Source organism: Musca vetustissima, unplaced genomic scaffold, assembly GCF_032173495.1.
Source record: "Musca vetustissima isolate MV318-11 ecotype Yass unplaced genomic scaffold, APGP_CSIRO_Mvet_v1 utg55496, whole genome shotgun sequence".
Taxonomy (NCBI): Eukaryota; Metazoa; Arthropoda; class Insecta; order Diptera; family Muscidae; genus Musca; species Musca vetustissima.
The window spans coordinates 5,035-22,291 of record NW_026879615.1 but is presented as its reverse complement, the minus strand read 5'-3'; the positions used below and the strand labels follow the sequence as shown (position 1 = coordinate 22,291).

Sequence of the window (17,257 nt, the reverse complement as noted above, 5' to 3'; positions counted from 1 at the left end):
AAGACCAAATATCCATAAATTTAGTCCCTTTTTTGACCAAAAAATTACGCATTACGGTAACACTGGTATACTGTCGTTTTGGGCCTTATCTATTTTATGCGCACCGGTAACAGTTGAGTAACAGAGCATTTAACAGCTTTACCACCGGCATTGTTGTGGATGCAGAGGAAAGGTGACCACTACGTTATCACAAGTAAAAATCTTGACAGCAATAGTGCAACATGAAAAACTATAGTGTCCAACATGGTAATGCCATTCAATATCAACTGTAGCTTCCACTGTACCACGGCAGCGACTACTGCCACTATCTTTTCGCTTTTGACTCTCTTTGCTGGTTTATTTTTTTTGTTTGTTTCACTATTTGTGTGATGCTTTACTAAAATTACATATACACTGGAAAAAATAGTTCAGGAAGAAATATGATATATGAGGAAGAAATCCATATACATTAAAAATAACTTCCAACAATTCATAATTTAATTTTCAATAATAATTTATTTTAAGACACCTTGTGCAACTACTGCAATTATTCCAGTGTATTTCTTTGTGTGGGGGGGCTGTAAAACGTCAAATAGGCAAAACTATTCCGCAATGATTGCACGGAGCAATGTTTAACTTTTCCGCCGATAACAGCTGAATTGTAGCGAGGAAGCTTTGTTATTTCTGTTGTTGTTGTTGCTATTCATCTTACGGTGTGTGAGGCTGGCCTGCCAGTAACGAACGTTGGGTGACGACGATCACAAAGTGATGGTCATATAGATGTATTGCAGTGCTTCCAGGCAACACTTTTGCTTAATGGGAAAATCTTGTCAGATCTTGACCATTGAAAAACAAGAGGAAGAAGAAGGAGACACTTAAACTGTATTTGTGTGTGATGGAATAACAGACAAAATACATTGATAGTAATATTTATGGCGATAAGTGTTCTTTAGCTCTGGGATCTAGATTAAATTGTAGGGATTAAGGTCTCCTGTATGGCGGTAGAGTGTATAGTTGCATATGGCAAAGGACATAAAATATCTTAACAATGAAAAAAATATTCTAACGTTTTTTAGAATGTTTTAGAAAATCTATAAATTATTTTTACAAAGACGCAAAGTTTGGTATATATTAAATCTAATATAAAAATAGGTATTTTCAGATTTTTACCTATGATGGCCTATCTTAATATTTACCAAACATAGATGGAGCGTATACCGATAAGGCCCACATACAAATTTCGGAAAATATCTCCATCTCTATACAAGAAAATTCGGTCCAACCCGTCTAACTGTCGGATATGGGCGACATATTTATGTAGAGGCTATGGACCTATATCGAAAAATTTCGGCTAAAGTATTTTAGCACCTCAAGAGTCTTTAAGGCCGAATTACCACTACGTTTGGAAAATACGACTACAACCTTCAATAAACCATAAAACCCCACATATCTGTTTACATATCTGTTTTCGCCCTTCATGAACCCGGAGTAACAAATTACATCCCACTTCTTTTGGAAATTGTTCTGCCAAAAATATTCCCATCCTCCAAGAAGGTCCAAGAAGAAGGCCGATTATATGATACCCTTCACCAATTTGGGTATATTGTACATATATATCCTAACAATTGTATGTCAGTGTTCATTTGAACGAAGATACTCATGTCGTTCTACAACCTATGCTAAATTTAATTTCATTCGGGGAGGTTTAGAATCGTCTGCGTAGCATGGGGCAGATTTATGGAAAACGATTTATATCAAAATTGTTAAACGCTATTCGGTACGCCGCACTTTTAACCAGTAAGGAAAGTAGTAAAGTCGGACTGTGCCGACTATATGATACCCTTCACCACTGGGGATACACATGTAGAATATGTATCCTAACAGACGTCGCCTTTTCTAAGAAACATTGACATGAAATTGAACGAACTTAAATATGCGATCTTCATCTATAAGTAAACCGACTAATATCAATACCAACACATGCCATTCTGCAACCGATTCTACATTTTGTAAATAGATTTACAAAATGTTTAAAATGTATCAATCAGGCACCCATTGATTATTTGGTGTACAGTCAACATGAATAGGTCGAAATTATATATGGAAACTAATCTGAACCAATTTCAAGGAAACTTGCTAGATTTCTATTAATTTTTGTACGTGTATGGGTCTGTATGGACCTTTAGTGCACCATTTTAAAGTAAATGGATCGGACGAAAATATATATAGAAGGTATATGTAAATCTGAACTAATTTCAAGAAAACTTGACACACGAAAGCTTATAGTAACATCACATTGTACAAAATTGTGTGCCGATCGCCCAATCTTTGGGTCTTTAGTAAACAATTTAAATTGAATCGGTCGAAAATATATATTGAAGCTATATCTAAATCTGAACCGATTTTCACGAAACTTAGAACACATCATTCTGGACCCAATTCAGTGTCCTAATTCGAATTTCGTGCAACTCGAAAGATATATAGGCACTTTGGAGCCCCATTTACCTTAGATCGAACGAAAATATATATGGGAACTATATATAAATCTGAACCGAGACTTAGCACATATCATTCTGGACCTAATTCAGTACTCTGTGCCAAATTTCGTGCAAATCGAAAGATATATAGGGACTTTGGTGCACCATTTACCTTAAATTGGACGAAACTATATATGGGAGCTATAGCTAAATCCGGACCGATTTTCTCGAAACTTGGCACACATCATTCTGGACCTAATTTAGTACTCTATTCCAAATTTCGTGCAAATCAAAATATATATAGGGACTTTGGTGCACCAATTACATTAAATCGGACGGAAATATATATGGGGCTATATCTAAATCTTGACCGATTTTCAGGAAACTTAACACACATCATTCTAGACCTAATTAAGTACGCTGTATCAAATTTCGTGCAAATCGAATATATATAATACCTTTGGTACACCATTTACCTTAAATCGGACGAAAATATATATAGGGGCTATATCTAAATCTGGACCGATTTTCAGGAGACTCAAAACACATCATTCTAGACCTAATTCAGTACGCTGTGCCAAATTTCGTGCAAATCGAAGGATATATAGGGACCGTTTACATTAAATCGGACGAAACTATATATGGGAGCTATATCTAAATCTGAACCGATTTTCCCAATTTCAATAGGGTTCGTCCTTGGGCCAAATAAGTGACTTGTGCCAATTTTTATCCAAATCGGATCATAAATGCGACCTGTACTTTGTTTACAATTTAACATCTACAGACGGACAGATGGACGGACGGACATGCGTAAATCGACTCAGAAAGTGATTCTGTGCATATTCTCAAAAGGAACCATGTGTCTATCTCGTTTACTTTTGCCTGTTACAAACATATGCACAAAGACATAATACCCTGTACCACAATGTGGTGAAGGGTATAAAAATGTAATCTCAATCAGACACAAGTTCGAAATAACAATCAACAAAACGCAATAACGTCATTCAAGTATCAATTTTATACGTTGTGCAAAATTTCGTGTTAATCGGACAAACATTAGGAGTTTGGTGCACCATTTATATAAAATCGGACGAATATATGTGTATATGTGAGAGCTACATTGAAATCTGAACCGATATTCCCGAAACTTACCACTCGTCATTCAAGACTAAATTCAGACATAATACCATATACCACAGTGTGGTGAAGGGTATAAAAATGGGTGGGATCTTTGTTTGGTGGCTATCACAATGCTTGGATCTATACTGATAATTTCCCGAATGGATAAACATCAGCCCAAAAAAATCATTAATACCAAATTTCCAATTCTGCAGGGCGGCTAAAACTTTAAAAATGTCGAATATGGATCGGTACCTTGACTTGTATATTAGATAAAAATGAGTACACATACGACACGTTTTCGGTATGTTTTCCAAGACGACAGTTTGTTCTGCACGAAGATATTCACTACGGTCATCGATGACATCAAGCAGCTAATAAATAAACTTTCCACGTTAATCGTGTAAGTAAATTTCACGTTAATCGTGTAAGTTAATTTTTTCACTCGATCTCGGATGTTATCAGTTTTAAAAAAACTCTATCCTGATTTATATTAATATTTATTTTTATTTAATAACTTGTCCTGTCATGTCCTGCCTTTTATCTCGAAACTATTTTAATGTAACGCAAAATATCAGCTAATTTGCATATGTTTGTTGTTTGTATATCTTAAGGGTGGTTACGTATTTCATTGTATACGTAAATTACGACCATTAAAATCACAACCCATTTATGGATATATGAAACCACCCCTTTTTCATTACTTTAAAATTATAAACACACATACATAAGCATTATTATGTATTTAAATGCATAACTATATGGAGATTATTATTTTAATAGTTGTTAATAATGGGCATAAATACTATGTGCATGTATGTAAGTATGTTTGGGGGTAACAAAACCTACCCTAAGGATGATTTTATTAAAACAAACCCCGCTTAGACTATTTCATCAAAGGAAAAAGGGTGTGTCAACTTAAAAATCATAATTTTAAAGTATACACATTTTATAGCAACTTCCACGTGTAAGAGTTATAATACGATGTTCGATATTCAGATATGGACCGATTACTACACCACGAAAAAATGGCAGCTATATAAAAAATCGTCATGAAAATGACAACAAATCTTCATCGTATTTTGGGAGATGCCGAAACAATGCAGTTCCTACCGTATCTCCATTATGACTCTACTTGATGAATAGTTTGTTTTTATTCCACAACTTTTTTTAAATGATACCTATAGTGTAAATACCAGATACATAATATAGGAGAATAACTCAGTTATGTAACGAAGTTCGGGGTCGAATAATCGATTACATCCCCCAAAAACATTTATTAATATGTGCATAATAAGAACATCAGGAAATCAGAAAAAGGCCAAGTCCCCTTAATGATACACCAAATTTTATAGATAAATGCATATTTCGGTCCAGGTTTCGAATCGTATTTTTGGATTTTAGCAATATTTTCCAAATGCAGTGGCTCTACTTTGTCTATTTAGGTTCATGGTGGATAAGAAACATGTTTGCGAATATTTATACCCTATACAACTATGTTGTCAGAGTATTATAGCTTTGTGCAGCCCCAAGAGTTTGTAACGCCGCGAAATATTGGTCCTAGGCCCACCTTTATGTATACCGATCGTCATATCTCGACTAGCTGAGTCTATCTAGACATGTGTGTCCGTCCGTCTGTCCATTATAATTTGTAAACACGATACAGGCCACAGTTATGGACCAATCTTCACGAAATTTTGCATGTAGGATGGGTTCTGGCCAATGAAGACCCCTATTGTTTGTTATTGGTAAAGATCGGTTAATATTTAGGGGATGAAATGGACCAAATACTACATTTTTGTCGGTTTTTCTGGTCGCTCCAGATGGCCCGAACATCTTGGGGGGGAGTAGGGGATAGGGCTAAGGAATGAGCCTGCCTGCCTGTTTGGATAGAGATCGGTGAATATTTAGCGTGTCAAATGGACCCTGACTTTCGTGTGAAAAATGACAAAATTTTTATTCTATGGCGTATATATTTATTCCAGAAGGATATTGTCCCGATAAATTGATCTAAGAGGAGGTAGTTGGCCTTTAAATTGATACCAAATATATTGATGTATCTACTCGGATATGGGAGTTACACTTCATAAGGTTCCAGTTATGGCCAGGGAAGTGGACCGAAAACTTAAGTTTTTGTGTTTTTCGAGTCGATTTATAGGCCACAATTATAAGCCGTCGGTGAAGGGAATCTGGACAAAAAATTAGAAGGGCTGTTCTGAATATTAGTAATATTCGGCTCGGAATAAACCTCCGGAGAAAGTCATAGTTCCGTGGAAGTTGTGTAGGGTATCGTATGGTCGGCCCCGTCCGACTATACTGCTCCGCTCACTTATTTCAGTATAATTCCATGTTTAAACATTCCCCTAATATATATTTAAGATATTTGGATGGTGAAAAGAAAACAACAACAAAAATTTCTTCGCCGAAAATGATTGCTTAAGTATAAGTTTTTGTATAATCCCCGCACAACGTACCGACCCACAATTAGTATTTTACTGACTTAGACGCACATTAAAACCGAAGTGGCTTTATGTTGGCATTTTGGGGTTTTTAAGGTTGAAAAACATATTTTCAGAAAATATAGGTCGATGTTTTAAAGATCCTGCCCAAATGTTTTAGTTCAATTGCCTACCGAAGTTAGTCTAACTTTGTATTCCGGTTTCTTGAAAAGTAAAATACTTCTTTGCAGAACATTTTCGATATAACTTCATGTTTATACCCTTCACCATACTGTGGTCTTTGTGCATATGTTTGTAACAGACAAAAGGAAACGAGATAGACCCATGGTTCCTTTTAAGAATATGCATAGAATCACTTTATGAGTCGATTTGTGCATGGACGGACATGTGTCCATGTTGGTGTTAAATTGTAAACAAAGTACAGGTCGCATTTATAATCCGAATAGAATTAAATTTGGAACAGCTCAATTATTTGGCCCAACGGCGAACCCTATTGAAATTGTGAATAATCGGATCAGATTTAGATATCGCTCCCAAAGCCCCAAAATATGGCGAATTCGCACAAAATTTTGCACAACATACTGAAGTAAATATAGCATACTGTGTGGAAAGTATCAGTGAAATCGGTTCAGATTTAAATATTGCTCCCATATATATTTTCGCCCGATTTTCACTAAATGGTGCATCAAAGCCCCAAAATATGGCCGATTCGAACAAAATGTTGCCCAACATACTTAAGTTAGTGTAACATACTGTGTGGAAAGTTTCGTTGAAATTGGTTCAGATATAGATATAGCTCCCATATATAGTTTCGTCCGCCTACGTATAGAAGTTAGTATAGACTAACGTATGTAAACTTTTGTGGATATCGGTTTAGATATAGCTCCCATTTGTAGTTTCGTCCGATTTTATGAAAATGGTGTACCAAAACTCCAAACATTGGCCAATTTGCACCCAATATACAACCCTCTTATATATTTTGTTAGATTTTAAGGATTCGAATTGGGCCTGGAATGGTTTTGTTGTTTGTGCCAGTATTAAGAGACGGAGACCGTGTTTTTACAAATGGCGGTCACTAGAACTCTAAAATTAATAATCCAATCTGTTCCAAATTTTAACACGTCATTCAGTACGTCTAGAGAAAGATTGCATAATTAGGTTCGTCCAATTTCTCGTCAATGTTTTTTGAGAAATGCGACGTCTGTTAGGACACATCTGTGGAATATACCAAAAGTGTTGAAGGGTATCATATAGTCGGTCCCGTTCGACTTTACTACTTTCCTTACTGGTTTCGATTTAATTTAGTTTTTGGTATTTTGAAAGTTTACCCGCAATTCCTAACCGAAGTGCCATTAATATTTGGAAGATGAAAACCATGTTTGAAGGCATTTCCATATAGGTTGCAATTTGTCGTTCCTATTCTACAAAAAGGATAAGAAAGGAAAGAAATGTGGGTCTATTTTTTATGAAGACCACATGCTGATGTCGGCATGTTATGTTCCTAGACCTTACTAGCAAACAGTTTATAATGATTTATGGAATTTCGATTGTACACCCATGGTGGAATATGGGTCCGCCTTAAAAGTCTTTTTACAAATATTATTTTTTACGTCTGAAAATTTTGAATAATTCTACTTTGGTCTCATCACTCCAAACACTCTACATTTCCCCTGTTGTTGTTGTTAGTAGCAACATCATTGTCCGTAACTTATTTACGAACAAACTTTAAATTAATTATTATATGTATATTTCGGCAACGACATTTTGAAAAGAACGCACCCCTGAGAAATTTGATACTAAAAGTTTGTAATTATCATTACCATATATGGTGGATGGGGGTTTGAAGAAAACAAAAATGTGTCTATTTTGAAGACTCATTAAATATTGTCATTAATAATTGGTCAACGTAAATTAATTATAAGTTATTTAAATTAATTATCAATGACTTTCCAAGAAACCTCTCAGTCTCAGTATTTAATAATTAAAAGTGAAATATTCAATTTCTTTATAATTCTCGATGAAAATGGAGCTATTAAATATTTTCTTTTGCATTGAGAAAACCGTTGCCAATTAGACAGCTTTAAGTTTTTCCCATTCAATATTTGGGTGGTTTTTTGTTGCTCCTGTTTTCTCTTTGCCTTACAATTAGCAGCATTAACATCATTGCGAATAAGTATATTTACGGTATCAAGGACAGCATTCGAAAGATGCTCCCGGTTGTAGGTCGTTTATTATTTCGGAACCTGAGCAGTTGGGTAAATATTCACATACCACCTTATTACCTTACCCCTTTAATCACCCCCCTTGCATTCATAATGAATGATGGAAAATTATGAAAGTCCTTTTCTCTGGCAGAAAATACTTTCTAGAAGCCTTTGGGGGTTATTTTTGTTTGTGCTATGACAAAAACTTTTGCTGCAGCCAAAGAGAAGGGTTAAATTATATACACACAAATGTATACATATATAATTATGTGTACAAGAGTTTATGTCGATAATAGAAATAATAATTTTTCTACATAAAATTCTTGTTAATTGATTCTCAGCCTCCGGCAAAATGAGACAGTAACAGGGAGTGAAAGTAACGAAATTTGCACAGGGGGGCCTTGGCAACGTCACAGGGATTTTTAGTTTTCCAGAGACTTGTTAGAAAAGATTCTGTCTACAGAAGACCTTCAGAACTAAATTATGATTTTATATAGAGGAAAGGGATTTCAACAATAGAATTATAATACTCTTGTAACTAATACTCCTGTAACTTTTTTCAAATATCTTCAGTCTATAGAATACCTAATATATAAAGAAATGAAAGACTTTCAAAATAGAAAACCAGTAAGGAAAATAGTAAAGTCGGACGGGGCCGACTATATGATACCCTTCACCACTATGGGTATATTAAACAAGACTATTAACATGAAATTGGATGGAATAAAATATGTGATATTTATCCAAATGTGAATCTACCTAGATCTATCAATAAACATGTCATTTGTTACAATGGAACAAAAGTATGTAAATCGACTTCAAACAAATATAAATAGGTCATCCGTTGGGATATGTCTGTACTTCTATAAAACGCAACTACGCAATCTTATGCTCAATTTTGTACGTAGTGCAGAATTTGATGTCAATCTGACTAACATGAGGAGTTTGATGCCCAATTTACTTTAAATCGGGCGAAAATATATATGGAAGCTCTATCCAAATATTAAGCGATTTCAAACAAACTTGTCACAGATTAGGTTATATTAATTTCAGAACGTTTTGTTCCTATCAGCCTATTGGTTCCTTGTCGCGTCAATTACTTAAAATCAATCTATAATAAAAGGTAGCTATATCTAAAGCGTTATAGCTAATTTTGTGCAAATCGAAAGATATATAGGGACTTTGGGGCACCATTTACATGAAATCGGACGAAACTATATATGGGAGCTATATCTAAATCTGGACCGATTTTCATGAAACTTGGCAGATATCATTCTAGACTCAATTCAGTACGTTATGCCAAATATCGTGCAAGTCGAAAGATATATAGGGACTTTGGGGCACCATATATCTAAATCTGGACCGATATTCATGAATCTTGGCATGCATCATTCTAGACTTAAATGATTAGGATGTACCAAATTTCGTGCAAACCGAAAGATATATAGGGACCGTTTACATTAAATCGGTTAAATATATATATGGGAGCTATATCTACATCTGATCCGATTTTTCCCAATTTCAATAGGGTTAGTCCTTGGGCCTAATAAGTGACCTATGCCAAATTTCATCCAATTCGGATCATAAATGCGACCTGTACTTTGTTTACAATTTAACATCAACAGACAGACGGACAGACGGACGGACATGCATAAATCGACTTAGAAAGTGATTCTATGCATATACTCAAAAGGAACCATGTGTCTATCTCGTTTATTTTTGCCAGTTACAAACATATGCACAAAGACATAATACCCTGTTCCACAGTGTGGTGAAGGGTATAAACAGTGAGCGGAGCAGTATAGTCAGATGGTGCCGACCATATGATACTCTACACAACTACCTCTGAATTCTAACATTCTGGGGAACTATATTTCGATCTCAGGCAGTATTTCGCTTAACTTTCTTAACCTGACATTTTTTCCGAATCTTTTTTCCGGAGTGAACTTTTTCGACATAAGAGTTCATTTTATGCAGAAAGTCCGTGGTTGACTAGACCCGCCGAATATTGACCGATCTTTATCAAAACAGTTCTTGTACTTGTTTGGATTATAATTATGGTCTATAGTCCGACTTAAAAAAACACACACAAATTAAGTTTTCTGTCCTTTGCATCCCATACATATCATCTGAATCGAAACTAAAAGCTATCAGGCGACATTTACGCCATCTAGGATGATAATGGTAATTGTTTGTAACGTCGCTAGGGAGCGTAAAAATTGGTTGCTATAAGCGAAATGTCGTTAAAAACGATATCAAATAAAATTTTGTGAACTTTAGATACAGTCGTTATAACTGATATGTCGTTATAAACGGAGTCTTTATGTACGATATCGATTGTACTAAATAATATCAGTAAAGGTAGATTACTGTAAATAATTCCATAAAGTTCCCCTCTCCCAAGTTTTATTTTTTTCTATGGTCAGATACCCTTTTTTAGTCTAAAAATGTGTAATTTTCCGGTCATAATTGTGTCTTTAGGAGCGACCAGAAAAACAGACGAAAATAATGTATTTGGTCCATTTCAAACCCTAAATATTAGTCGATCATTGCCAGAAACAATAGGGACCTTCTTTGGCCATAACCCGATCTATATTCAAAATTCTTGACAATTGGTCCATAACTGTGGCCTGTATCGTTATAATGGAAATACGGATGGACACACATGTCTAGATTAGCTCAGCTAGTCGAGATATAACGATCGATATTATAAACGGTGGTTCTAGGACCAATATTTTGCGGCGTAATAATGCAAAATCGTCTGTACTTTAAATATTGCGATCTCTATCGTCATTTCAACAGACGGTCAGAAGGGAATGCGTAAATCGACATCGAATTCTATTATTTTCAAGAATATATACTATCCACCTTATGGTGGAGGGTATAACTAAACCTATACCGACAACTTTTGTATCTCGATTTCTTTGGAAATTAGAGTTATTTTAACAGGCAGTCATGGTTAATAGCCCTTTTCCAGATCAATAATATGTACTTAATATGGTCTCAAATAGTGTCTAAGGAAGAGAGTAAAAAAAATCGTCCAGTTCTTTTATCTACTTTGTTACGTTGACAAATAAGGCCCCCCAATGAATGAAACACCCTCGAAATTATTGATTTTTTGCTTTTCATCATCCTCCAATATTGTCATCCATACTTATTCGACCTTAACCCTTTCGAACAAACAATTTCACCGCCAACGGCTTATATTTACGTCATCATACTCTTATCATATTTCATCATAATTTTTGGGTTATTGTTCCTTGGTGATTTCTGCTGTTGTTGCTCAGTTTCAGCTTCAGTTATTATTATATTGTATTGTTGTTCATCTTGTGGTGGTAACTAATTTCTGTTCCAATGTCTACAGCTTCCATCTTATCCCTCCCTCTAAGCCATCCTGGTTCGTACATATTTTTGCGTTCATTAAACTGTTTTGTTTATGTTCCAGGAAAAACTTTGTCTATCCGCAAAATGTCTACGAAAACGTTTTTCGCATCGAAATATATACGTATATACTAGTTGTAGAAGCCGGCATTCATTCATTCATTTGAACATACTTTATGTACTTAACTCCGCAAAAAAAAAACGAAAACGCCAAAAATTACTCATTCTAGTCAGCATATCCCGCAAAAGTACAACGGGCTGAAATGAAAAACAACAAGAACAACAAACTAACTAACTAAAAATGAAAACGTTTTGTTTGTCTGCCCTTGTCTGTCTGTCTATATATCCATCTATCTATTCTCCTGATTGTCTGCTGTGTGTCAGTCACACGCCTGTCCGCCTGTCTGCCGTCTCTCCTTTCGTCAATAAAACCGTGAACTTCCTTTCAGTTTAGTGCTAAAATTTTCTATTGCAAATATTTTCATGGCATCATAATTTATATACATTTAAATTCGCACATACACATGCATGCATAGATATTAAATAGAATATGTATATAATCGTCTATATTTTTAAAGTGTTGTGTTAGTATGTGTGTGTGTGTATGAATATAACAATTTATTAAACACTTTTTTTGTGATGAACATTTTTCTATTAGTCTTCAAAAGTGAAAGGGTTTCGTAAAAATTCCAGCAAATTTTGCAATGGTGGTGATGGTGGTTATTGAAAAAATCGATAAAATTTGTTATATACAAAATTAAATTGTAATTTTTATTTAACAAAATTTAAAGTGAGAATATTTAAAAATTTTGAATTAAATACATTTTGCGAGAGATTTTTATACCCTACACAACTATGTTGTCAGGGTATTATAGCTTTGTGCAGCCCCAAATGTTTGTAACGCCGCGAAATATTGGTCCTAGACCCACCTTTAAGTATACCGATCGTCATATCTCGACTAGCTGAGTCGATCTAGACATGTGTGTTCGTCCGTCCGTCCGTCTGTCCATTATAATTTGTAAACACGATACAGGCCACACTTATGGACCAATCTTCACGAAATTTTGCATGTAGGATGGGTTCTGGCCAATGAAGACCCCTATTGTTTTTGGAAAAGATCGGTTAATATTTAGGGGATGAAATGGACCAAATACTAAATTTTTGTCGGTTTTTCTGGTCGCTCCAGAGGCCGCAATTATGGCCCAAACACCGCGAAATGTTGCATGGAGAAGGGGATCGGGCCAGAGAATAAGCATGCATGTTTTGATAAAGATCGGTCAATATTTAGCGGGTCAAATGGACCCTGACTTTTGTGTGAAAAATGACCAAATTTGTATTCTATGGCATATATATTTACTCCTGGAGGATGTAGACCCCAGGAGTTGATAGCATATCCAAGAGGAGTGGTTGGCCTTTAAATTGATACCAAATATAGTGATGTATCTACTCAGATGTGGGAGTTACAGTCAAATATTTACAGGTGCTTACGTATTCAGATATTATTTAGTAACCCATTACCACATTAGAGGGAGAAATATCGCGCTGATGGCTTTGAAATTGTTCATGAAGTTCCAGTTATGGTCAAGAACAACGCCTACAATTTTCGGTGATGATCAGATTAAAATTTTGGGATGAAATGGACGGAAAACATAATTTTTTGTGTGTTTTCGAGTAGAGTATAATCCGAAAATCACAACACAACCCACCGTGAAGGTAATCTGGACAAGTAATTAAAAGGACTGTACTGAATATTCGAAAAAAGTAAGGAAGAGGTGTTGTTAACCTCTAATCGGACAAGAGGGGGCAAATATCACGAAATATTACTCAGACTCGGAATAAACATCCTCAGAAAGTTAGTTTTTCGTGGTAGTTGTGTAGGGTATCGTATGGTCGGCCCCGTCCGACTATACTACTCCGCTCACTGGTTATTAAATAATTTATTGAAAAGGTTTAAGGAAAGTTGAGGTGACTTTTATTATGAATCTTAGGAGCACATTATCTACATAAAAATATTTAGTTATAGTCCCCTCCCCAGCATAAAGGTCCTGCCCTATTTTGAGAATTTTAATGGTGCTGTGGGCATTTTTCGACAGAAGTGGCTATAATGTGGCACTTTAGGTATCAGGTGTCTAAGAGACCTTGTTCGATTACAGGTATTCTGAGACCATGCCTGCTCAAAAATTCAACACGACGAAAATAACAAGTGTATAAACAATATAATTAGTTTCCATGGTTGAAAACATCTTCTCGGTATTTTTCAATATAAGTCCATGTCTGATGATTTGATGGGCATATATGCATTTAGCAACCGAAGTGGCTATAAACTGGCATTCTCAAAAAATTAGGCACATCAACATTTGAAACTGATTGGATTATTAGTTTTTGAGTTATTGTGCCCGCCATTCGTAAAACTCTGCTTCGAGAAAAATGTGTTTAAAGTTTGAGAATCACTCTTGCCGTCACTTGATGCTGACACAATAAATGGGCTATATCTTCAAGAGTTCTTGAGATTTTCACTTGAAAATTTATAGGGAAATTCTAAAATTAGAGTAGATTCGAATTAAATCAAAACATTTTTTGACACCGACTGCTAACATGCCGGTCAAATTTGATAATTTCTCCGATAAAATCGGATTTTACCCCCAAGCTAATATTTTCAGAATTTCAATCATCTTCTTCTGAGGCATTTTTATACTCTTCACCACACTGTGGTACAGGGTATTATGTGTTTGTGCACACGTTTGTAACAGGCAAATGGAAATGAGATAGACCCATGGTTCCTTTTGAGAATATGCACAGAATCACTTTCTGAGTCGATGTATGCATGTCCGCCTGTCCGTCCGTCTGTTCATGTCAAATTTTAAACAAAGTACAGGTCGCAGTTATTATCCGAATTGGATGAAATTTGGCACAGCTCATCTATGAAAATTGGGAACCCTATTGAAATTGGGAAAAATCGGTTCAGATTTAGATATAACTCGCATATATATTTTCGCCCGTACCAAAGTACCTATATATCTTTCGATTTGCACCAAATTTGGCATATCGTAATAAAATTAAATCTATAGGGATGTGTGTAGAGTTTCGTGAAATTCGGTTCAGATTTAGATATAGCTCCCATTTATAGTTTCGTCCGATTTTCAGTAAATGGTGCACCAATGTCCCTATACATTATTCGATTTGCATGAAATTTGGAACAGCGTACTGAACTAAGTCTAGAACGATGCGTGCTAAGTTTTGTGAAAATCGGTCCAGATATAGATATAGCTCCCATATATATTATCATCCGATTTTATGTAAATGTAAATCCCTATAAATCATTCGATTTGCACGAAATTTGGCATAGCGTACTGAATTGAGTCTAGAATGATGTGTGCGAAGCTTCGTGAAAATTGGTTAAGATTTAGGTATAGCTCCCATATATATTTTCGTCCGATTTTATGTAAATGGTGCACCAAAGACCCTATATATACTTCGATTTGAAGGAAATTTAGCATAGCGTACTGAATTAAGTCTGAAATGATGAGTGGTACGTTTTGGGAATATTGGTTCAAGTTTAGATATAGGTCCCATATATATTTTCGTTCGATTTTATGTAAGTGGTTCAAAGTCCCTGTATATCTTTGGATTTGCACGAAATTTGGCATTGCGTACTGAATGAAGTCTAGAGTGATTTGTGTTATGTTTCGGGAAAATCGGTTCAGATTTAGATACAGCTCCCATATATATTTTCGTCCGATTTTATGTAAATGGTGCACCAAAGTCTCTATGTAGCCTTCGATTTGCGCGAAATGTGGCATAGAGTAATGAATTGAGAACTACAGTTGATTATTTTGAAAAATTTGGCCAATAGTTTCGCAATACCGAATGTTGGGACGTACTCTTGTATGAGGGTTATCCTAAATAGTGTATCAATATCGATTATTTTAAGTAGCCTAATGCGCTACCTTGTCCTACCCGTTACATGGGGGCTACCATTTTCAATGCTAAATATCCTGTGTATATTAGCAATGAACAACTCTTTGTCACTTATAGCCCTCTGGAGCACATTTGTGACATCATGAACATCATCATGAACTGGGTTCGCAATACTTATTGAACAAATTTCGTAACACAATGACATTATAATTAACTATACAATATGTAATTCCAATATAATTACACTGCTAAAATAACTATTAAATCTTGATCTTGGTTCACATTCCGCAATGTTACATAACTGAGAATACTTTTTCCAAATAAATAACACAACATTGTTGTCTATGGGAAATTAACCCTGACGACATTAAAAAACATTTTCATTTTTAATTATAGCCTAGATATGTAAACCGATTCAATAAGGCATGACAAAATCAATTCCGCAACTATAAAAGTAAAAATACAAGTTTAAATCGATTTATAACAGTACTTGAAGCCAGTATGAGTGGTTTAAATTAGTATTATTTGTTAGTCGCAATATCATGTGGACTACTTACCAATTATGGGACAGCATTCGAGTGGCGTAAGATGGAAATTTCACAATCACATATTTGCATTCTTATTTACAATCTTTTTTTCTTTTAGCATTTTTAAAAGCCTGCACACCCAAGGACGAACTATGTCACCGAAAAAGTGTCGTCGATTTCTTTCACACCTATCCCAATGGCATACCTGAATTGGATATACCCAACATGGAACCCATAAATTTGGGCAAAATAAATGTTAAAACTCATGGAAATGAAAATTTCAATTTAAATATTTACATGAAGGATATTCTACTGTATAACTACACAAAAATCGAATGCCTCTCTGTTAAGGGTATTACAGAGGATTTAACAAAACCAGCACATTTAACAATTAAGGTGTGGAATCCACAATTATCATTACGAGCCCATTGCCATCTAAAGGGAAAAATGCTAATATTTAATGTTGAAGGTGATGCTGATTTAGAGGTTCATATGTTTAATACAACTACGCTGATAGATGTCGATCTGGTGCCCACGGTAAAGGATAATCAAAGTTACTTGAAAGCCACCTCATTTTATGCCAAACAACAAACACCGAGTATGAAAATGTATTTCAAAAATTCAACTCTCTTCAATGGTGACCAAACATTTGCCGATGCCTTTACTGATACCATCAATGAGAATTGGCCATTGATGCTTAATGAAATTCAACCGTACTTTGAAAAAGCCAATGCTAAAGTGTCCTTGGCTGTACTTAATAAGATTTTAACAACCATACCTACCGATCAATATTTTAAAGATGCAAAATGAAAAAAAAATAATAATTGTTTAAAGTGTTAGTGTGTTTAAAGTGTTTTTGATTTGAATGAATAAAAATACTTTATTACTATCAAATATAAAATTCGGCTGGGTCAAAACTTTATACCCTCCACCATGAGGTCGACATTTAAAATGCTGGAAATCGTAAGGGATTTTATATATTACGGGCGATGCTATGGTATATTTGATTTGACACGATAAGGGTAATGTCATATGGAGGCTATCCCAAAAATAGCGTTAATATTGATTTGCCAGAAATATATGCGTCTAATGTGAATTCAAAACACCAAAGAACAGTCCTTTCGAATAAAAATTTTGACCATACTTCCCAAAACACAGAAATTTGAGAAATACCGTTTTCTTAAAAATGGAAC

The 17,257-nt window shown here is 35.1% G+C and overlaps 1 protein-coding gene across 1 annotated transcript; it reads left to right on the top strand.

The window, feature by feature from the left end:
• Window positions 1-16,361: 16,361 nt before the first annotated feature.
• On the top strand, window positions 16,362-16,874 carry LOC133324618 (circadian clock-controlled protein daywake-like). Its single transcript, XM_061533454.1, has one exon. The coding sequence runs from the start codon at window positions 16,362-16,364 to the stop codon at window positions 16,872-16,874; it is 513 nt and encodes a 170-aa protein (XP_061389438.1).
• Window positions 16,875-17,257: the final 383 nt, after the last annotated feature.